The sequence below is a fragment of the Clarias gariepinus genome, chromosome 9, assembly GCF_024256425.1.
Source record: "Clarias gariepinus isolate MV-2021 ecotype Netherlands chromosome 9, CGAR_prim_01v2, whole genome shotgun sequence".
In the NCBI taxonomy this organism is placed as follows: domain Eukaryota; kingdom Metazoa; phylum Chordata; class Actinopteri; order Siluriformes; family Clariidae; genus Clarias; species Clarias gariepinus.
The window spans coordinates 35,862,869-35,886,774 of record NC_071108.1 but is presented as its reverse complement, the minus strand read 5'-3'; the positions used below and the strand labels follow the sequence as shown (position 1 = coordinate 35,886,774).

Below are 23,906 nucleotides of genomic sequence, written 5' to 3'. Positions count from 1 at the left end.
AATAAAAGCACGGTGTTGTTTTTGTTTATTTTTGTTTTAGTGATTTATAAAGTAATAATCATTGTAAAATATTGTGCAATATTGTAGAAAATGCATTAATAGATTTTTTGAAGATTATAGACATGTAAATATAAATGATATGTGGTGTCAGGTGCTAATGTAGCTTCCATTTTATTGAGATATATTTTTTTTTTTTTGCCATTTTTGCCTTTTATAATCTGAAAAAAATTATCATCAAGTCTTAATATACACTGCTTGCATATTATTAAATTAAATTAAATTAAATTACGCTCTAATATATTATTGGACTGGATTTCAGCTCCAACATGGTTTAACAATCCTCTTTAAGTTTTTATTTAGACGTCTTTATCCAGAGTGTGTAAATGAACATCATCTGTGGCTACGGAACCCCAAACGGAGCAACGTGTTAGTGCTGGAATTCACACCAGGGATCCACCAAACTGTCCACTGATCTCCGATCTATTCAGTAAATTCTGATCCTCTGGTGGTTCAGTACATTCAGGTGGTCAGCTGACTTCATTTTATTGCCCCATAACGTTACTGAGTCTCGACCTGAGTAACTGATCAACCCCAGATCATAACACTGTCTCCAGAGGCTTGTACAGAGGACACAGTGCATGATGAGAGCCTCGCTTCATGTCCTTCCCTTCTCACCCTGACACGCCCATCACTCTGGAATAGGGTCAGTCTGGACTCATCAGGTCACATGACCTTTCTCCATCACTCCAAAGTTCAGTCTTTATGATCCCTAACAAACTGAAGCCTTTTGTTCTGATGAGTCTCAATAACAAGTGGTTTTATTATTGACACACGGCTGTTTAGTCCCAGTCCTGTGAGATCTGTTCGCATCATGCAGTTGGGTAAACATATCCAGTTGTTTTTATTTTTAAGTTTCTAAGTGATCTCCCATCACACACTTCCCCCTCGGAGGACCACCACTATCCTTCCATGGTTTAATAATGTGTTTACAGTCCACTTGTAGTAGTCACAGCAATCTCCTTAGTTATCTTTGCTTGATGCAGGACAATAATTTGACTCTTCAGAAACAGAATAATATCTTTGCCATGACCACAGGATATGTCTTCTGACCCGGTCGGTTAGGGAGTGAGAAGCTCCCCACCGTGTCAGTTAGGGTGAAATAACTTGTTACAGCTTAACTGTATTCATCACTGGAATAATTATCCAATAGGGGGATCCTAACTATTTAAACTTAACTTGGTAAAATCCAAGTGGTGACTTTTTTTAGGTCACACAGTGTAATTTGTATGCAAATGTAATGTAAATGAAATGGTCCATCCTGACTATAGCACTATAGTAAAAGCTCAACTGTCAGGACCAGGATGGCCGAGTGGTTAAGGCGTTGGACTTAAGATCCAATGGACGCATGTCCTCGTGGGTTCGAACCCCACTCCTGGTAAACAGTACAAAGCTTTTAAGCTGGGAGTGAGGAGCAGGTTTACACAGGTCAAAGTGTGTGTACACACAACTGTGATAATGGAGGTAAAGGTGAGAGTTTAAATCCCAATGTGCTCAACTACACACCGAACACAAAACCCTCTGCTGTAAAGGAACAAAACACTTATGAAGAAAAATAACCAACAAGTGAGCTTTTCAAATGTATAATTTTATTAAATCATTCAAGAGATGACATTTAATCTGCTTGGTTGCATCTTATATCACCCCGACTTCACCACATTACTGTTTACACACGGCTTTTAATCTCATTATTAAATCAGTGAAGCATCTCCGTGAAAGAGCGGTTACTATAGCAACAAAAACATTACACCTGACCAATCAAATGCAAGACTTCTGCTTGATTTCTACTTATCGAGTAGGTGCGTTACTGTGGAGCGAATCTTACACTAAACCTTTCGCTTTAACAGATCGCTCATCTTCCAGATAAACATCAGAAAATCTCGCAGACGTTAAAGGAAACTGTGTGACACGATCTCAGCGCTCGCTAACACGTTTTGCTAAAACACACAACCAGATCCAAAAGGTTGACTTTATTCTGCTTTGGTTCATCATCAGTGTTTCGGCAACGTTTATAGTTTCACATAAAAAAAATATAAAAAAAAAGAAAAAAGAAAAAAAAAAACAATCTAGGCTAGCTTTACACAAACGTGCATGCTTACAGCTACACATACTAATGAGAAAGAGAGAGCACACAGATGTGTTTGAGAGAATTCTATTTCTTCCTCCCTCCTCTCTCCTTCAGGGCCAGGTGAATCACAGAGCCGTTGTTCATGTTGTAGTAGGCCAGAGAGTTCGAATCCTTGATGAAGATCCCCTGCACACCAAACAAAGGAAAAACAAAAAACAAAAACAGTCATTTACACCTCACACACACACTACCTGCGCTAATGTATGAACTTCTATGAATATATTTATGAATAAATAAAACACATACACTTTATATTATGTTAATAACAAGAACATTGTAGACACTTTGGCTAAAGGTTGTTTAAATCAGAAATATTTTTATTTAGTTTATAAGTAACAGCAGCGCCATTTTGTAGTCATGTAATAATTATAACCTGCAGTTCAATGATCTTAATTCCTTTCAGTGTGATGTCCATCAATATTTTTATTTATTTGTTTATTGTCAAATATGACTGAAGTCGTAGCACAATTTCGGTTTATTGAACTTTCACGACAATAATAGTAAGAAAAAAAATCAGTTCTGAATTAAGACATGACATTTTTAAATACACTTGAGAGACAGTCCAATCAACAGTCCAGGTTTGACTTGAACACCCCTCATATATACACAGATGTTGGACAATGAAACTAAAACGCCTGGTTTTAGACCACAATAATTCATTAGTATGGTGAAGGACCTCCTTTTACGGCCAATACAGCGTCATTTCATCTTGGGAATGATGATAAAAGTCCTGCACGGTGGCCAGAGGGATTTTAAGCCGTTCTACTTACAGAATAGTGACCAGGTCACTACGTGATGCTGGTGGAGGAAAACGTTTCCTGACTCGCTCCTCCAAAACACCCCAAAGTGGATCTATAATATTTAGATCTGGTGACTGTGCAGGCCATGGGAGATTAACTTCACTTTCATGTTCATCAAACCACGCTGTCCCTAGTCTTGCTGTGTGTATTGGTGCATTATCATCCCGATACACGGCACCGCCTTCAGAATACAATGTTTGAACCACTTGGTGCACATGGTCCTCCAGAATGGTTCAGGTAGTCCTTTGCACTGACGAGCACATCTAGCACAAGTATTGGCACTAGTGACCAAAAGTTTGGCTACAGCAGCCCGGCCATGTACACTGACCCTGTGGAGCTCCAGACCAACAGTTTTGGTGAAAACAGGAGAGTTGAGGTGCACATTTAATTCCTCAGTGAGTTGACCAGCTGTGGTTTTATGTTTTAGCACACGGACATCCCTTTTAGACAGCTTCCTCTTGCGTCCACAGTTCCTCCTGTTGGATGTGGTTAGTCCTTCTCGGTGGCATGCTAACGTAACCCTGGATACCGTTACTCTTGATACATCACAAAGACTTGCTGTCTTGGTCACTGATGCGCCAGCGGGACGCTCACCAACAATTTGCCCTAATTTGAACTCTGATGTCACCCATAATGATGTGTGCATTGCAATATGTTAAGCAAAACTGTGCTATTACTCTAATAATTAAACCTTTTCACACTCGGCTCTTACTGGTGGAATGTGCAATCAGTGAAGATTGGCCACCAGGTTGGTCAAATTTAGCAACACTAAATTGGCCAGTGTTTTACTGTCCAACTCCTGTAGATGTAAAACTGTAATGGTTTGTAAATCACTGTGGTGTAAGAGAGAGGCGCTGCTAGACGAAAATAATCAGCCTTGAGCTTTAATAACTCCGCTTCTCTTTGGTTATTTACCTGTAATGATGTTTCATTCCTCACACATTAACAATTTAATGCACAACTTTGTCCTGAATCTTTCAACAGCCATAGATCGGTGTTTATGGCGATCAGTGTTTACGGCGATCGCTTCACTCATTAGTGTTGGAGAGATTTAACACACCAGAGTCTGTTTGTATAGAATATAGAATATAAAGAATTAAACATGATTGAAGGACGTGTGCTTTACCTCGTACTGAAGTTTCTGTTTTCCGGCCGGCATCCCGGTGGCCTCGTGGATCTTTACCTTTATAACAGACACCTGGGGGAAAAATATTAAACATAAATAAAAAAAAATCCCATAATCCACCATCACAAGCCGTGTTGTTTTCCTCTGTGGTTGCTTCGTGTTCTCTCCACACAACCAAAAAAATGTATACAGTATCATACGGAAATTTAGATGAATTTATGTTAAAATTCGAATGTATTATACTATATTGTACTATATTATATTATATTTCGGGGGGAGCCGAAAGACCAACAAGATATTATATAAAACATCTGGTGAGCTGCTGTAAACACAACAGTCCATTGTTTTGCTTTATTAGATATTCATTAGATCTTCAGGGCCACATACACACACCTACAGCTACGTACACACACACCTACATACGTGCAGCGTGAAGTGTTGAGACATGCACATGAAGCCCAGTGCCGAGTGTGTGTACGTATAAAGTGTTAGCAAGGAGGATGTAGGAAGAGTCTGGTGATTTATCCAAATATATTTTGATAATTTTAATCTCATTGAAAAGGACACAGAGACAGCGTGAGAAAGAGACGCTGAGGTTTCAGAAATTAACACGGCATCAATATAACAGGGGACAGGACGGGGAGAAAACGGTTTTATTACCGCCATAAAGTTGGTAATTTTTAAGGTCTGTGAAGTTAAAAGTGTATTATTACACACAGAGTTTATTAACACACACACAAAAAAAAAACAAAAAAAAAAAACAAAAAAAAAAACGAACGAGTGATAAAACAAATGAGAGGATTATTGCAGAAGAATAAACACACTGATGGTTTCTCACAGTGTGTGTGTGTGTGTGTGTGTGTGTATGTGTGTATGATGACTGATTTACCTGGTCTGTGAGCGGCAGTGTGAAGGTCAGCACCTGTCCACTCAGCTTCCATTCTGTCTTGTCCTGCATGTTGGGAACCTGGACCTTTACTGCCACAGGACCCTGAAACATCATCACACAGACATATAAACACCGTATACACACACATACACACGGTGCAGATCATACACACATTTACTGTATACATTCATAATCTATTCAGGAACAGTCTCAGATTTTAAATCCTTTATTGAGATCACTGACATTACAGAGCATATTATTATTATTATTATTATTATTATAGCCATGTTAGGTTTATTCATTTATTAGGTATTTCTCTTGTTACTTCATTGCTGTTCAGAGATGAATGGATGTTATCTACTACAGGAAGCTGAAACTTGATTTAAAGTGATGAAGGTTACGTTCTTAAGCTGTTTCTAACATCCTGCAACTTCAGTAAGAGACACTAGGGGGCGTAAATAGAACTGTGATGTGTGTGTGTGTACCTTGTTTCTGCGCAGGAACTCCTCCTCTGGGATCAGGTTGTCCTCTGTCTTCATCTTCTTGCTCACCGGCTCGTCCTCGTGTGGGGCAGGAGGGTGGGCGGGAGGCATGGGGGCGGGGGCAGAGCTGGGCGGCTGGGGCACCGGGGGGGCAGGTACGAACCCTACTGGATAGAGGACAATCATGTGTTAGCGTCTCAGTTGTGCGCGTCTCTCTCTCTCTCTCTCTCTCAGTAAAACAGTGAACACTTTGCATTGTCTCACCTGTAGGAACCACCATGGGTGGAGGGCGGGGCGCCATGATGGGGGGCGCGGACGGGGGCATCTGCACCACGTTGATCCGAGGAGCGTGCACCATAGGGGGCATCGGGGCTAAGACCGGACCAGGGGCCAAACGCACCACGGGGGCCATGGGGGGCCTCGGGATCACGGGCACGGCGGAGAGCAGGGTGGTGCGCACCGGGGGAGGAACCTGCCACAGGACACGCCCACATACAGTTACAACAACAGTCTTATAGCACAGGATTTAAATTAAAGGAGCAGTAGTCATCTACAGGGCATTAAAGGGATAGTATTAATTATACAGAGTATTAAAGGAATGGTATTAATTATAGAGTATTAAAGGGATAGTTGCAGATCATAAAGTATTAAAGGAATAGTATTGATATACAGACTATTAAAGGGATAGTATTTATTATACAGAGTATTAAAGGGATCGTTTTAACGTACAGAGGATTAAAGGGATAGTTTCAGACCATAAAACATTAAAGGGATAGTGTCAGGCTGTAAAATATTAAGGGATGGTCTCAGAACATAAAGCATTAAAGGGATGGTCTCCTCTCTCTCTCTCAGATCATATAGTATTAAGGAAAGAGTATTAATGTACAAAGGGTTAAAGGTATAGTCTTAGACTGTAAAATGTTAACAGTATTACTATTAAAGGAATAGTTTAATGTATAAAGCACTAAAGTGATTAATGTGCACGGTTTATAAAACATTAAAGTCAATCTTGTTTATAAATAAACATTAAGATGAACAGATTGAACAGATTGAGACGAGGGTTGGTACTGACGGCATGTGGCAGTCTGGGGATGGTGTTGATGGGTGGGCTGGGCTTGGGCAGGGTGGGCACGGCGGTGGGCAGGGGCGGGGGCGCGTTCTCGTTGGGTTTGCTGGGTCCGATCTTCTCCTTGTTCTCGTCCTCCTGCACCAGACCTTTAGCCTTGTGGATGGCTTCGATCTGCTCCTGCAGCGTGATGTTGGCCTGAGCGGCCTGCTGCGTCCGCGCCATGCTGCCCGAGTGACCGTCCCACGTCACCTACACACACACACGGGATTAGTCAATAATCAAGCGTAATAAAGAAATGTCCTGTACGACGTTAGGGTTACTCCTCCATCACTGACCTTCTCCTCGGGTTTCTGGATCTCCTCCTCTCCGATCTTCTTACCGATGGCTGTCTCCTCCACACCGAAGATATCGGTTCTTCTCTCGGCCAGCTGCTTCAGGCTGCTCTCGATGTCCAGGCCGGGAGCGTACACCTCCTCCTCGATCTGTCGCTCTCGCAGGTTGCGGTCTCGCTGCTCCAGCCAGCGCGGGTCCAGGAGCCCGATGCGCATGTGCTCCTGCATCTTACTGGCTGGGATCTTCTCACCCGTGATCGGGGAGATGAGGAACTCGTCACCGGGAGGAATGATAATCTGAGTCTTAGAAGCTGAGGAGAGAGAGAGAGAGACATAAATCTTCACCAGAGGAACTCATTACATACTCACACTCCTCATCTAAACACACATGGGTTCCTCCAGGAGAACCCTGAGGCACTGCAGCTCCTTTACTCACCCTTGGGGTCGTAGTCTTTACGGATGATGACCTGGTCGGGGGTGGGGGGCAGAGGAGGGGGCATGGGATTCTCAGGAGGAAGTGGAGCCTTCATCGAATCCTCGTCTTCATCCGAACCCTACGAGAGAGACCACACACACACACAGCGTGAGAGGTGAGTCCAGAATAAGAACCAAGTCATCATTTCATACGCTTCTGTTCGTGATGACATCATCATCATCATCATCATCGCCGTCGTCTCACCTCGTCCATGTCCTGCAGCTGTGTGTCCTGGTCTGGCTGAGCCGCGTGTCCATCGTCCCTGGTCCCCCTCTCGTCCTCCTCGTCCTCGCTCTCCACCTCCATCTCCACCTCCTCGCTCTCTCCGTACTTCTCATAGCGCTCCTGGATCAGGATGCGCGCTCCCAGCTCCTCCGGGGTGGTGGGGGGAGGGAAGTTCCCTGAGAAAAACGTCACACACAACGTCATTTAACAACACACACACACAAACACACACACACTCCTCTCTCACACTTAGTCTCCACATATCCACATTCCTCTCAGTATGTCTCTCTCCATCACTTCTTCTCTTTTACTCGACAACTTTCCATCACTCTTTTATCCTTGTTTTTCTCTATAACACTCTCTCTCTCTCTCTCTACACTATTTCCCACACACATCTTCGTCTCCTCCTCTTCCTCACCTTGCTCGTTGGGCTGGAAGTCGACCGTTTCCACGACGACGAAGTCGTGCCAGTCGATCTGAGCGTACGCCACGCGCTCCTTCTCCCTCTCCTCCTCCTCCTTCTTCCTCTCTCGCTCCTGGTACTTGGCCCACTCCACTCTGTACTTCACCTTCACACACACAGCGTATATAAAAACACACACTTTAACGCTGTGATAAACACTGTAGTGAAGCTCTGTGAGATTATTTCACACTCCCGTTACCTGATCGAGGACCTCTCGGGGATTCTCCGCTTCACGCTTGAGTTTCTGCAGCAGGCCTTTCGGAGGAATCAGAATCTTTAAACACACACAAAAAAAAACATTTTACACCACAGTCTGTGTAACTTGACACACAAAGAGCTCAAAATCTACACAGAACTATCAGCGATTAGCTGAAACAATGCACAAACTTTTGTACTTTAATCTGTATGTGGAAAGTCCCGATGTATATACACACACCTTGGTAATTTTTGTATTCTCACACACACACACACACACACACACACACACACACACACACACACACACACCTTGGTGTACTGTTCCACCAGTTTGGTGAAGTAGTTGAAGAGGCTGTGCTGAGGCCGCAGGAAGTCGAACTGGTAGTTCCTCTGCTCCTTCTGCATGAGCTGCGTGAGGAACTGACGTCCGTTACGAGCCACGAACTGAGCCGTCAGCTTGACCACGTCCAGGTCGAAGGCCGAGATGGAGGGCGGGTCGGCCATGAACTCGAACTCGGGCGGAGGCTCCTTGGGAACGATAGTCTCATGGATGACCTGCGCCTGCACCTGGAGGAGGAACCAGGATTAGTATTAATAATGTTATTAAGATTATTATTATTATTATTATTATTATTCCTGAGTTAAAGTCGGGACTCAGACCTTCTGCGGGAGCTGCTGCTGAGCCTGCTGCATCGCCTGCTGCTGCATGACCTTGGGCACGGCGGCGGACGGCTCCTGACCTTTGCCCTCTTTGAACTCGTTGACCTTGTGGCGGTAGTAGGCATGGTACGGATCGCTGGGGTTCAGGAAGTTGAACTTGGGGTTGTTGATCTCGTTCTGACGGATCCTGGCCTCGAACTCGGGTCCGTTCCTGAACAGAGGGATTTGAGTCTTACACGGTGCAGTAGAAACGTAATAAACGAAAGGATTTAAATAAGAAACGTCTCAATTATTTAGCGATCAGCTTTTAAATTTAGCTTGAGGTTGTTTAAGGATGTGGTAGCTGACAATAACAATAATAAACAAACACTTCATTAAATCTTATGATTTTTAATAGACTTTTCTGATCGAAATCTAGAAGCAAGAAAAGCAAAACAGATGCAATAAAATATAACAATTCAATTAAGATTAAAGATGACACAGGGTAACTAAGTTACATTGTAAGGGGTGTGGAAAAATTGTGGGGGCGCGGTCAAGCAGTGTGTGTGCTGCTGCAAGAATTCCAGCGCGTGTGTGTATGGATTCCACTTAAAAAGAATCGTTCAGGTTAACCATAAATAAAGGGGTGAAGCCTTTCCCTATAAGACCTGACTCTCACCCTTGACCCTTGAGTGGTTCTTGGCCCCGCCCCTGCCAGCATAAAAAAATCTTTCCCTTTGATTCTAGTAGCTGTTTTGTTCGAATCAAATGCTCACACGCTTATTTTATAATAAGTAATATTTTTGCTCATGAAGAGATCTACATGGTGCCAGAGCATTCACAGAGTCGAGCATGATAACCTTTTAATTAATCAAAAATTAAACACATCAATGACTAAACTGATTATTGCTTGTAGTCGACGATGTTGATTAACAGTTACACCCACAGAGAGGGTAAATTACAGCCCTGATGCATGGACATGAATTTATTTCGGGAGCAACAAACTTAAAAATCTGAGGTCATTACAGGATCTTTATTGCACAATTTGACAGAGAACACACTGTCTGTTATAGAGTCACAGGTTTGAGTTGTGCCTGAGACCCCGAGCAGGAGGAAAGGCTGCAGTGTTGTGCTCCGTGTAGAGGACTGTACCTGGCTACGAAGCTGGCGGTCTTGTCCACAATGTTGCGCACTTCAGGAGGAGGGTAGATGATCCCTACGATGGGTTTGGTGGCCGGAGTTTCCTCTTTCTGCTCATCGGCCTACGCACGAATACACACGTCACTTTAATATCCACATGATTAATATCATCAGGTTAACCCCGCGTACTGTTTATGGTAAAAGAGGCTACTTCAGAATATAACTGAATATATATAACAAAAGCAACCAAAATGGAAGCGTTTAATTACAAGGAACAAGCAATAACACATTTATACATATCTATATATGAAAGATAACAATAGTCAAAGTTCTGGTGACGTAAATTTATCGCGACACAGGTATCATGACGTCATACAGCCCAGATTTAAGTCTTTAAGTACAATTTTAACCTACTTAAAATAGTAAAAGCAAGGCTATTATGTCGATCATTTCACTTATTCACTAAGATACTATAAAAGTAACATTAAATCTATAAAATTGCGTTTTAAAGTACATTAATTAACATTTCAGCTCCAGCCGCGCGCGCGTTCTGCTAACGTTAGTTACTTTAGCTAAAAAAAAAAAACGCACAACAACTACAGGTTCATCTAAACATCATTAAAGCATATAGGACTTAAATGTTTTAAACAAAAAACGCTTTGTTATATTTAATATCTAAAAGTAAATGTTTGTAAATACTTAGCTTATTTATTATTAGCCGCTAAGCTAACTGCTAGCGCTCACCTTGTTGTTAGCCTCCGGCTGAGAGAGCTGCACCGGCGGCATGGCGGCTGATTATCCGGATCGGATCAGATACAAAACTCACAACCTGTCGTAATAGAAACAATTTTAAATTATTTTAAAGAAATTATTGCTTTAATATTTTAAAGAACTTTAAGAGCTTAAGCTGTAAGCTCCCTCTCACAGCGCGAGGAAACTCACCGGCCACGAAGGAGAAGTTACTTCCGGTAACTCGCACAGAACTATGGGAAACGTAGTCCTGAAAAATACATTCGTTCATTTATTTTGTTAACATTTTATTAAAACACATCTTTATGCTTAAAATCATGTAATGCGCGGAAATTGTTTATTGTTCTTATGTGTTTACATTATTTATAAAACGTACGCATTTATAATTAGGGTTTATTTTTGTACAGTTAAAAACTACATATCCCAGAATCATTTTAGAAACATATTTTCCGGTTAAAAATTAAAATATGAAAATAAATCAAGCCAGCTGTTTAGAAAACTAAATACTAATAAAATGAAAATGCAATAATTTATACGTAAATTTTAAGTTCGTGTGTGAAATCAAATGCGGCTTCTTCCGTTAATAACTAAGCGCGGAGATGACGTCATCCTCTTTCAGGGCGGGCGCACGTTTCCATGGTAACGAGCCACAAACACACGCTTGCTCCACTTGCGCGCTCCCGGACGTTATTTCACTGATTTTGATTATTTGCTTTAATGTGTGGTGTGTCAGTGGTGATGTTTGCAGGATGAGCCACCTGTTAGGAGCTCAGGGCTGTGTGGAGAGTCTGCGCAGAGATGTGATAGACCTGCAGGGGGCGCTGGTGGAGGTGTTCTCTCGCACCGGACCGGTCCGGTTCCGCTCGTGGAGGTTCCCGGAGAGAGAGTCGTGCGATCTGGACCTGGTGACGCTGCTGGAGCAGTACCGCTACACGGAGGGCAAGGAGGAGCTGAACCAGCACGCGCACATCGTACTGTTAGAGCTGGTGATCGACAGGTGGCGCTATCGCCTTCATTCAGTTTCCACTGTAGTGTAGAGATCTGAAGGATCTAAAGCATTTATCATGAAAGTCTGTCTCACCTCATCTCTCTCTGTAGTCTGTACTCACTTATTCTTGTATACTTTTTGTCCTTGCCCCTTTTTCCTGCTGTATGAGGTCGTATCAAAAAGTTTTAAGATTAGCTCTGACGATCTAAAACCTTCATTATTTGGTCACTGTTAATGATGTTCACCGTTGCTGAATGCTTTCAATATTTTCTGAGATTGAATGTCTCCCTGATCTCTCTTCGTCTTCCAGTGATGTTCTTCCGGTCTTGAAGCGCGCGCCACACACTCAGAATGATGTACTGCAGCATCGCTGTAGACTCGCCAAACTATGTCATATGTCTCTGTGCCAGATCTGTCCAGTCTCACACAGTTTTTGTTCTAACTTGCTGTCCATGATGAAAAAATTCCACAATGTACACAGGATGATGTCTTTCGCCACGCTGACTTATAAAGGTCGGAGCTGTGTGTTTGTGCGTGTGCAACCTTGTGCTGCCATCTACTGGCGTGTTACAACGCTAGTCTCAAAACTTTTTGATACTCTCTTTCGTAAACAGCAAAACCTTTCCTTTTATTACGTTTTCTTTTCCATTTTCTTCCTCTTCCTTTGCTTTTCTTTTTTTTACCTTTAAAATGTTTCCTTATGTTTCTTTTATATTATGCTGTATTTATCCATTTTCCTTTTTGTTGCTACTTTTTTTCTTTGTCTTTAAAATTTGATTTTTTTTATGTTTGTTCCTCACCCTTTAGCAATTTATTTATTTATTTATTTATTATTTTTGTGAGTGTATGTTTTGTGTTGTTGTGGCGGTTTCTAATTAGCTAGTTTTACTGGTTGTTGTCATTTTATTTCCCTAAATTGAATTTAAATCAGCAATCGGATGAGTGTGTATTAATTAAGACCTGACTGTAAATAAATCACTTCAATAGAGAGACAAATCAATAGATTCTGTTTGGTGTTTTTACTTATAAGGAAAGTCACTGAATGTATTAAAGTTGTAGATGTATTAAGGTGTGTGTGTGTGTGTGTGTGTGTGTGTGTTCAGACTCCTCCTCCTGCTGCAGAGCTTTAACACCTACACCGAGCAGATGTTGGGAGGACAGAGAGCCGGGGATTGTGGGAGACCCGGCGGCTCGGTGTGTGTCGGCCTGGTGGTGAAACGCTACTGGAATAATTTAATCCAGTTTAACAGCCAGCAGAGACAACAGGTACAGAAATAATTATAATAAACCAGAATTCTCAAATGGGAAAATGTGTTCGACGATACGACACTTCACCTTAAGGCCTCGCCTCCGGGACGGATCACATCCGCAGGCCGAGGTTCTGCTGAACAGCTGTGAAAATAACAATAACAATAAAGAAAAAAACCTAAAGGAGAAGAGATAGAGACATGCGGTCACTTTCATTTTATTCTCAGTGAAGCAGATATTTTAAGCGTGCTTTTTTACTGTCAGAAAAAAATAGCTAATTCATGTTTAGAAAGAAGCTACAGTGCAGCTCCAGTGAAAAAGTATTTGCCCCTTTCTGATTCTTTTTGTCATACTTAAATGATTCAGATCAAACACATTTTAATATTACACAAAGATAATCTAAGTAAATACAAAATGCAGTTTTTAAATGATGATTTTATTTATTAAAGCTGTTAACATTTGTAAATGTGGCAAAAAAGCATAAATAGTAATAATAATAATATAAATCACAGCACTGTAAATGATCTGCCAGTAGAATAGTTAAATTTCACACTTACAGTACAAGTGGTCAGTTATATTTAGAAATAGATTTAATAATCTTTGAAAAAAATAAATATGTGAAATGTTTGTTTATATCATACTGCATAATAATAAATTAAAGGCGGTGGAGGAAATAAACGAACTGTGTGTTTAATGAAATTTAAACTGTATATTTTGTAGAGGATGAGCAGCGTGTCCCGGCCGGACTCTTCCTCCAGCTCCACCCCACCTCCCCCACGCACGGCCCTGTCCCCGTCCCTGTCCTCGTCCCACAGCCTGCACACGTCCTCTACGCCCCCCGTGAGGGCTGCCAGACTCTGGAGTCGGCCCTGGTGCCGTGTGACGCCTGCGCTCGGGTCCAGGCCACGCTGCAGGACAGCGCCCGCGCCGTGGCGTCTCTGTGCCGGGCCCTGGGTCTGTCCTGCCAGCTCTGGAGCCCCCTGCAGGCCGCGGAGGAAACGCTTCAGCTGGGCCGCCTCTCGGCCTGCGACCTGGCTCTGTGGGCGCGCGAGCAGCACCGGGATCTGGGACGCATCCAGACACACGTGACTCAGGTACGGAACAGGATTAGTGTTTAATTTATAAATACACGGCTCTGTCTCTGATCCGCTCTGTGTGTGTGTGAAGGTTCAAGAGAAACTCGAGTCGCTCACACACACGCTGCAGAAGGTAGAGGAGGAGAGGGACGAGATCAAAGCACAGCTGGAGAGAGAGAAGGAGACGAGCACGAGGGAGAGAGAGGAGAGGAGGAGGAGGGAGGAGGAGTGTGAGAGAAGACTGCAGGAGGAGACACACAGGCGAGACGAGGAACTGAAACACCAGCAGGGGGCGCTAGAGAACCTGAGACGAGGTGCAACTCACACATGTTTACATTTACATTTAGGCATTTGGCAGACGCTCTTATCCAGAGTGACTTACATTTTCATCTCATTACACATCTGAGGGTTAAGGGCCGCGCTCAAGGGCCCAACAGTGGCAACTTGGTGGTTGTGGGGTTTGAACCTGGGATCTTCTGAACCGTAGTCCAATGCCTTAACCCAGTGGTTCTCAAACATTTTCTGTCATTCCCCACTTAAGGTGGTGGGCGAATTTTCAAGCCCCACTTGTCAACAAAATGATAACGAAAACGGCCAAGTGTACTATTTATTGAAAAATCTATTTCTAAACTAGTAAGATCAAATAACACCAAGTTCAGAACAGATAAAATACACGTGCAATTGTTATAACAGGCTTACTTTGTCACTTATCTAGAGCTTTCTTTCAAAGAAGTTAAGTGGCTTATTAACGTGGGATGTGTTGTCTCTAGGTGTCTTCCTACTTTGTCTCATGCTGTCTGCTGCCAGCGGTTTAAGACACAAAACACACAGAGGTCTCTCCTCTGCCCCCACCATCCCCACCATGAATCCAAGCGCAACATAGGCTTCATCATGTTTTCCTTTCGGCTGGCTTTTTGGTTGATTAGACTGATGATGCTGAATCACCTGCTTATTTGTGGTCCATGTAACAAATGTATCCACTGATGTTATTACGCTCACTACATACAGTACGCTACTGTGTTATGGTCTAAAATGCCCCCGACCTAGGCCACGGATTGCCCACCTAAATTCATAGGTTTATGGTTTACAAATGACAAATTATAACAAATGAATTTAATTATAAAGTAAGCAATATATAAAAAAAAGGTTGTATAGGGGGAAAAATATATAAATTATATATATATATATATATATATATATATATATATATATATACCACATGTATATTTTTATATTGCTTATTTCATAATAAAAATCGTTTCTTTTCACCACCGTAATTTTTCACCACAAAAAATGGGGTGCGCTTGGGCAATCCGTGGCAGGGGGGCATTTTAGCGAATAACACCTGTTTGTGTCCGCGGTAAAGTTAGTTTGATATTCGCATCTCCGAATTCAATAGCTGCGTAAATAAACCCGCAAATAAGATACTCACATATATTTCCTCTCTACACTGTCTTCAAGCTACTTTCGTCTTAAATTATACATGTTCAAAAGCATAAACACCATTATTCTCTACAGCGCAACGAATGATTTAGGGATCATCGCAAAATGCCGCACAGCAACAAAAAGCGTAGAACGATCTTGATCTTCTCTTCTGTTCAGCGCCTGAAGGATCAAAAAGCTACTTTGTTGCCACACTGGAAACTAGAAATGCCAGACTAGTACTGCCTGATAAAATATTAATGTTTAACAAAAATACAGAAACATCAGCATACACATTGGAATAAATTAAATTACATATATAATACCGAATGTTTCCTTATATATTGTTCCTCTGCAATCAACATGCCGACGTTAAACCGTTATTGTTGCACTATGGTTCCACTTTTTCTCTGATGTTATTTTAATTTACTTGTATTAATGATCCATTTCTTTCTGTGTCATTATTTAGTTTCGAGTGTCTAATAAAGAAAATAAAGATTAAATAAATCAATAAAGAAAAGCATACTTTCGTATTATTTTCCACTAATTCCCATACCGTTCATTGCGCCCCACCTGTCATATCTGTATTCCCCACTAGGGGGGCGCCACACACTTTGAGAACCACTGCCTTAACCACTGAGCTTTATTATAAGATCCCACTTTAATTTTAACAGCTTAAAAAACTTCCATTCTTTTTAAAAATTCTCATTTAATTTATTTACACTGAATTTCCACTTTTTAATATTTCCTTTGCTTGACTTTTCCTTTCATCTCATGTTGCTGTTCATTACCTTCCCCTTTTAATCTTCCTCTTCTTTCGGCTGCTCCCGTTACGGGTCACCACAGCGGACCATTTAACTTTAACTTTCCACATCTTACCCCATTCCTCCGTCCTCCTGCATGTCCTCCCTCACCACATCCATAAACCTCCTCTTGGTCCTTTCTCTTCTTCTCCTCCTACCTGGCAGCTTCATCTCTATCATCCTCCTCCCGATACACCCCTCATCCCTCCTCTGCACATGTCCAAAACATCTTAATCTGGCCTCTCGAACTTTGTCCCCAAACCGTCCTACCTGCACTGTCCCTCTGATCTACTCATCTCTAATCTTGTCCAGTCTTGTCCTTCCCAAAGCAATCTCCATTCATTGCAGCATCTCCAAACCGTACAACATTATTATTATTATTAAAAATTAATATTATTAATTTATTTTTATATGAGTATAATAATTATTATTGTTATTTTTCCTCCCTCATTGCTGTTTGTGTAACCTTACATCACATCTACTTGTACTCCCATCTACAGAAGATCTCTGGTTCAAACCCCACAACCACCAAGTTGCCACTGTTGGGCCCTTGTGTAAGGCCCTTAACCCTCAACTGATCAGGGCCCGGTTTCTCGAAAGCTTCTTATCATTAAGGTGTTCTTAAGTTGTACCTTTACCTTTCTCTTAACGTTATGGCGCGATTCCTAAAACGTTCGTACTCCAAGTATCTCTTAGGTAAGTCACACGTTCCTAACTCACTCTGTGTGTAGTTTCAGCTCCAGACGCTAGTCGCCGCCACTGAGCAGCAGTCTTCAAATTCAAATTCAAATTTTATTTGTCACATACACAGTCATACAAAGTACGATATGCAGTCTTTATAGATCAGTGGCGTATGGAAGCACATTATGGCACGTTATCAAAGTCGTATTCATGATGGAATATACTGTAGGCCTGTTTAAATATTTTATTTTATTTAATATCAGAAGTGACTTTTAATTAGCCTATAATGTGACTAATGCATTAACATTGGTAATCACTTTTAATATTAACAAAATTCCTTTAGGCAAAACTCCAGCCCTTTTAGATTTTGTGGAAATTTTAAAACAAACAAAGGTTTTGCCTTATAAGGCAAAAAACTATGGAGTTTCTAGACCAGACACGTGCAGAGGGGTGGGGGTGGGGGTGCTTGAGCACTCGCCCCTTTCCTGCTGGATGCCTCAAGTGCACTTTTCTTGTTTTTATTTTTATTTTTTATGTGTACTGTATGTGTGTGTGTATAGAGCCCTGTCTTTGCCCCTCAACTATAAAATGTAACTATTAATCTCAATTTTCTAAATAAAAGGCTCTGGCTTGCATCAGTCACATGTCTGCCATTATTAAATTATAATATTATAATTATAATGCCATGATTATTATATTTATGATATAAAAAATATTATAATTATATTTTAAAGAAAATATATTAAGTAACAGATATTAGGTTTATATTTCAAATTAGATAAAAGGCTGATTTTACAGCAGTGCATGTGCTTTGCCTTGTCCCCACCTGATGACAGTCATACAGTATGATGCAGTTTCATATGAGAATTATCATGAATGTGGTTTGTGGTTATTCAGCCTGATCTTTTTTAACTTTGAGCACGCACACTTGTCTAGCTGCTTTTCCTTTAAAATATGTTGCATTGATCATCATCATTTATGACTGGATGGACTTTTCTTTAGACACGTTTTATTTTATGATGAAATTTGATTTAGTTAAATGAGAAAATAAACTTGGGAGTTTCAAACCCTGCATCCATTCATTTTTCTGAGTAATTGTGATGTGTAATACCCCTATCTCACCCACGTGTTAAACATGTTTAATTTTTGTGCGTATGTGGCGGGGACACCGAGGGTGTAAAGAAGTGCTACCTTATGATTACGCCACACTGGAATTTCACCAGGGAACATTTGTTCTTAGAAACAGGACAGGTTCGTTCTTAATGAGGCGGCAGGAGACACAGTTATAAAAACAAATCAAATTTTATTACAAAACATAAAACAAAAAAAAAAAGAAGAGCAATTCCACTTTAACCTATAACAGGCTAGGTGGCGTCCTTTCATAGATTACATTAAAAACCAAATATGACTACAAGAGGACAAAACTATGTCCTCTTGTAGTCAAAACCAGGTTTTGCTTTTGATATTCTGATGCTATTTTCTGTACACAATACAGGAATCTTTTATCTGTTGTAAAAAGAGAGAAAACCACAACACAACAAAACAGCTAAGCCGTGACATTAGCTCACCATTCATTATAACGGTGTGGAGACACTCACACACACACACACACACACACACACACACACACACACACACACGTGAAACTGAGACCACCACCAGGACTAGGCCTCGTCTCAGGCACTCAGCTCCTGTAACCACAAATCTGAGTAACCCAGACGTAAACACTCTTCACCCCCACCCAGAATCTGACTCACAAAAATCCCCTCTACACACTTTCATCTGCTCCCCCCTTCACTTTTTACTTACATTTTTTTTTATTGTTTCCTGGTTATTTTTCCTTTCTTTTTTTTTTTAACTTACAAATTTTTTTATTACTTTTGTTTTTCTGTCGTTGTTTGTGTTTCCCCTTTACTCTCTCTCTTTCTTTCACTCTCTCTTACTCACTTTCTCACTCTCTCTCTCTCTCTCTCTGTTTGTCTTTCAGTTGCTGCCGCTTTAGAAGTGAAGATCTCCGAGCTGGAGGGAGAAGTGGAGCTGCGGAGAGAAACACAGCAGTGTGTCGGTGAGTCTCAGAGTCTGAACAGGTTTATACAGATACTGAGGTAATGCTGAGTGTGTGTGTGTGTGTGTGTGTGTGTGTGTGTGTGTGTAGAGCGTGAGAGGGATTCCCTGCTGGAGGAAGTGCACAGGCTCCACCTGGAGGAGATGAGCTGGAGACAGACAGAGGAGGAGAAGAGAAACCTGGAGACTGATCTCAGTGACGCTCAGACACGTCTGGATAAGGAGAGCGCTAAGTATCAGAGCGTTCAGCGCAGACACGAGGTGTGTGTGTGTGTGTGTGTGTGTATCAGTATTGTGATTTCTTTTTTTTCCACTCTAGATGTATGTGTGTGTGTGTGTGTGTGTGTGTGTGTGTGTGTGTGTGTGTCAGGCGACGGTGGTGAAGCAGCAGGCCCTGCTGGAGCGTGTAGACGCGTTGTTGCAGCAGTGTGAGGACCTGCAGTCTCGTCTGGACGAGTGTGAGGACCAGAAAGCCGAACTCACGGATACACTCACACACACCACGCAGGAGAGGAACACACTGCAGGAGCAACTCACACAGCAGGAGGTAGTGAACACACACACACACACACACACACACACACACACACACGACCTTCATAAGTCAGCGTGCCAAAAGACATCATCCTGTGTACATCAGTTGTTGTGTGACTGCTGCTATTCTGACTTCCCGTGTTACCACGTCTGCTATTTTATCAGGGACAGAAAGTTAGAAGAAGAAAACAAAAACGTGAAATTCTGCATAAAACTGGACAGATCTGCCACAGAGACATTTTACATGATTTTCCAAGTTTACGGCGATGCTGCAACATGTCGTTCGAGGTGTTTTGAGTGACACGGGCGCTTCCAGGGCGGAACATCGTTTGAAGTCGATCCAAAAATGTTGAAATCATTCAGGATAGAGAGAACAGTCCAGCTGATCCTCACGTGTGATTTGAACCTTGAACACGAAACTCGCTGCTAAGTTCGTCCTCAGGCTGCTGAACCCAGGAGCAGAAGAAACATCACGTCAAAGTCTGTCGAGAACTCGTGGAAGACCCGTCCTTCATGTCGAGGATCATTACCGGTGAACACACTTGTGTGTACGGGTACGACCCTGAGACGGAGCAACAGTCTGCACATCACCACGACCGAAAAAAAGCCGAGGCGGGTCCGCAGGCGGGGCTTTTAGTCTGGAGAATTTGTCCCCAGAAGCATTAACTATATTCTCCTAATGTTCTGCAGCACCTCTTGTAAATTGAGAGATTGCATATGTGTGTGTGTATGTGTTTCTGATACAGTCTGAGTTCCTGTCCCTGAATGAGGACAAACAGAAGCAGTGTGTACGACTCCAGGAGATGGAGGAGTGTGTGAGTCGGCTGACTGAGGAGTTACGGCAGTCCAGGGAGAGAGAGAGGCTCCTGGTGGCTTTTCCTGAACTTAATCCCCATCACGCTGTACCACAGAGTGAGACACACACACACACACACACACACACACAATGAAAATCTAGAGCTTGTTCCTTGCTCAATCTTACCTGAGCCAAAAGTGAGCCGCAATAGGGTAATGAACTCACAGGCTGAAATAATGAGCTTAGCCACATCATCTGATTGGCTAAGCTCAGATCCAGATTCAACCCTCTCTCTCTCTCTCTCTCTCTCTCTCAGCTACAGGTGATGTGCTGTGTGATATGGAGCAGCAGTTGAAGGTGAACTCCATCAGGATCAGGGTTCTCGAGCAGGAGAACACATCTCTGACTAAAACCCTCTCCAGACTGAGAGACGCTCAGACCGTCACACTCGGTCCGCAGGGTGCAGGAGACGCTCACACACTGTGTTCAGACTCAGCAAGCTCAGAAGTGGACAGGAGAGAGAGGGGAAAAGAAAAGCAGATCACATCTTCTGCTTCTCAGTCTTCTTCTTCTTCGTCTGTTCTTCACCATCAGACGATCAGTCTCTCTCTCATTCCAGACGCCAAGGAGAGGTACGGGAAACTGCGCCAAGCTGCACGGGAACGATCTGCTGGGACGAACCGCAGGAGGAAGTGATGTCACCATGTCCCGCCCACATGCATAGTAGTGTAGTGTGGAACGGTCTTAGGCACATGCAAAAGTTGTTGTAAAGTTTCTAGTGGAATCCTGAGGTTTGAGCATCAGCAGTGTTTTCGCACTCACTCTTGTGCACCATCCTGTAAATGCAAGGAGAATGAAAGACGTCTGTATCATCTAATCATGCACTGTAAGAAGTAATTTGTTAAGTTTACTTAATTAAATTGTGCAAACGCGTCGCCTTAATTCAGTTAAGTAATATTAACTTTATCATATCAAGTATCATTTAAGTCATATTTACTTATGTATTAAAAGTATTCCTTACTTGTATCCAGTCACATTTACTTAAAGCATTTAAGTTTTATTAACTTAACTGAATCTGTAATTTGAGGAATGGTACCAGTAAAGTTAACCTATAGCATAACAATCCTGTCGCAATCAAGACAGGACAAGTAAAGACGCGACACAATAACTATATATAAACCAAAACAAAGTGTATTAAAGCAAACAAACCAACAAACAAACAAACAAACAAACAAGGTGCACCAAAACCAATATATACAAAATATATACAAATAGAAACAATGTGTACGGTGTATGCGGGTGTGTGAGTGCGTGTATGATTGTCCAGAGTTAATGATATTGCAGTGTGTGAAATGATGCACGGGAGAGATTGGCTCGGCCTCACCGGTATCGATGACAAATCCGGGAGCTCGAGCAACGGAACGAGAGGTGAATTGTGAGTGTCTATGAGGAATAATCCAACCGGGGAAAAGTACTCCTTTAGAATCATCAAACAAACTCTCTCTCAAAATAAACAGCGCGCTGGGTAAATCTCTCCGTGTTGAGCCACTTGCCGGTTCCGGCTTTATACCGGCACACGTGACCCGACGCCGCTTCCGGGTTCCCTCGCGCTGCGATCGCGCATGCTCGCGAGAGCTTACCGAGTGACCAACACAGTCAATGGGGACAAATAAAACCAGATCGGGCAAATTTACGAGCACAGGTGAGCCGCATTAGCTCCTTAATCCATTTCCCTGTTTGTTTAAAATGCCCTTTTATGTGGCTGCGCTACATAGACCCCCCCCCCAAGCCTCCGGCGTCTGAGGAGAACGTCCGTAAAAGCGCTTTAGATTAACCACGTTCAATGTATCAGTTTTTTGTGGATTGCCCCAAGACACTGTGTAGTTGATTGGTCCTTTTTTGTTTTTTATTTCTGCTGGTCCCTCCCACTTGGGCACTAGCTTGGCAGAAAATCTTTTCGCTGCGGAGGAGAGTGGGTGAGTTTTTATCCAAACTAGATCTCCCGGTTTAAAGTGCGCATCTTTTCTCCGGGCATTGTAGTATCTAGCTTGTTTGGACTGTTGTTGTTTCACTCTTTGTTTCACCTCCTCCGTTATAAGTCGTTGTCGGTCCAGTAATGAGTAGGCTGTGTGATCCGGTGTTGGAGGGTGATTCATGAGCCTTTCGAGTGGCCCTTTTAGTTGCCGACCCAGTGTGAGTTCTGCAGGTGTCTTTCCCGTAGTTTCCTGTTGGGCTGTATTGATGGCGAATCTGAGCTCTGGTAACCATTGGTCCCAGTTTTGGTGATGGTCCCCGACGTATGAAGCGATCATTGTCTTCAGAGTTCGGTTAACTCGTTCCGTCAGGTTCGTTTGTGGGTGGTAGCTCGTAGTTAGCTTTTGGACGCTCCCCCAGGTTTGGCAGAGGTGTGCCAGTAGCTGAGACGTAAACTGTGGTCCTCGATCGGAAACTAGATATTTGGGGACTCCCCATCTAGTAAAGATTTCCTCTCTTAGTACCTTCACCAGTTTTGGCGTCTTTACATCCCTGAGGGGAAACATCTCCACCCATTTGGTGAAATAATCTACCACCACCAGCAGATATTCATTTTGCCTTTTACTACGGGGAAAAGGACCCATGATGTCCAATCCCACTGTGTGTCCTGGCTCTGGAACCTCCGTGCTCTGTAGTAGCCCACTAGGTCTAGTGTTTTCTGTTTTATACTGTTGACACACGCTGCAAGTTCTCACATAGTGCCAGACATCCTTCCGCACCGTGGGCCACCATGCCACATCTAGTAACCTCAGCAGGGTTTTTAGTTGCCCCAGGTGTCCTCCCAAGGGATTGTCATGATAGTAGTGTAAAAAGTTTTTTACTAATGACTGGGGGACAACTAGTTGAAATTTTTCTCCGTGTCTTACCGGTACCCGGCGATATAACGCCCCTTGGTGATGTTCGAAAGAGACCCTCTGCTCGCTTGTTCTTCGTGGCTGGTCTTTCGAGAGCAACTTTGTGATGGTGGGGTCCTCATGTTGAGCTTGAGTTATCTCGCACAGGTCGTTTGGTAAGTCGGACGAACATTTAGAGGTTGTGATGGCGAGACATGGAGCGGTGCCCACTTCTAACGGCGGGGGCGCCCGGGATAGCGCATCTGGTCCCAGATTTAAGCAGCCTTTTCTATGATGTACTGTAAAAACGAACTGTTGTAGGCGTAACGTCCATCGGGTGAGACGAGAGCTGGTTTTCGGGCAGTTAAAGGCCCATGACAGGGCGGCATGGTCGGTAAAGACCTCGAAAGCACGACCTTCTAGATAGTGCCTCCATTTTTCTACAGCCCAGACCACGGCCAAACACTCCTTTTCTGATGTGGAGTAATTCTGCTCAGCTCCTCTCAACATTCGTGAGGCGTAAGCTACTGCTCGTTCTCCTTCTGCTGCAGTTTGGGTGAGGATGGCTCCCAGGCCCACTTCGCTGGCGTCGGTGTGCAATTGGAATGGCAGATTTAAGTTTGGTTGTATTAGTACTGGTGGGTTTTGAAGTGC

At 42.8% G+C, this 23,906-nt stretch overlaps 2 protein-coding genes and 1 non-coding gene across 4 annotated transcripts; 2 read left to right on the top strand and 1 right to left on the bottom strand.

Moving 5' to 3' along the window:
• Positions 1–1,355: 1,355 nt before the first annotated feature.
• Positions 1,356–1,438, top strand: trnal-uaa (transfer RNA leucine (anticodon UAA)). The gene has a single exon. It is a non-coding gene; the product is annotated as a tRNA-Leu (tRNA).
• Positions 1,439–2,136: 698 nt separating this feature from the next.
• On the bottom strand, positions 2,137–10,965 carry sf3a1 (splicing factor 3a, subunit 1). Of its 2 annotated transcripts, none has more exons than XM_053504937.1 (15): positions 10,768–10,965; positions 10,036–10,145; positions 8,905–9,115; positions 8,554–8,811; positions 8,246–8,320; positions 8,002–8,152; positions 7,563–7,759; positions 7,320–7,437; positions 6,887–7,194; positions 6,555–6,800; positions 5,747–5,954; positions 5,486–5,649; positions 5,001–5,102; positions 4,112–4,183; positions 2,137–2,311 (listed from the first exon to the last, which is right to left on the bottom strand). In XM_053504937.1, exons 1-15 carry the CDS (start codon positions 10,807–10,809, stop codon positions 2,210–2,212), a joined length of 2,364 nt encoding a protein of 787 aa, XP_053360912.1. In that variant the 5' UTR covers positions 10,810–10,965; the 3' UTR covers positions 2,137–2,209. The 2 variants fall into 2 exon arrangements, with proteins under 2 accessions (XP_053360912.1, XP_053360913.1); XM_053504938.1 differs by having other exon boundaries at positions 5,486–5,646.
• Positions 10,966–11,443: 478 nt separating this feature from the next.
• On the top strand, positions 11,444–21,483 carry LOC128530078 (coiled-coil domain-containing protein 157-like). The gene is given in 10 exon segments (XM_053503796.1): positions 11,444–11,770; positions 12,865–13,027; positions 13,730–13,853; positions 13,856–14,103; positions 14,177–14,399; positions 18,979–19,056; positions 19,147–19,316; positions 19,426–19,602; positions 20,336–20,501; positions 20,702–21,483. Coding segments are annotated over 10 exon segments (1,977 nt in total). The 5' UTR covers positions 11,444–11,522; the 3' UTR covers positions 21,082–21,483.
• The last annotated feature ends 2,423 nt before the right edge of the window (positions 21,484–23,906 follow it).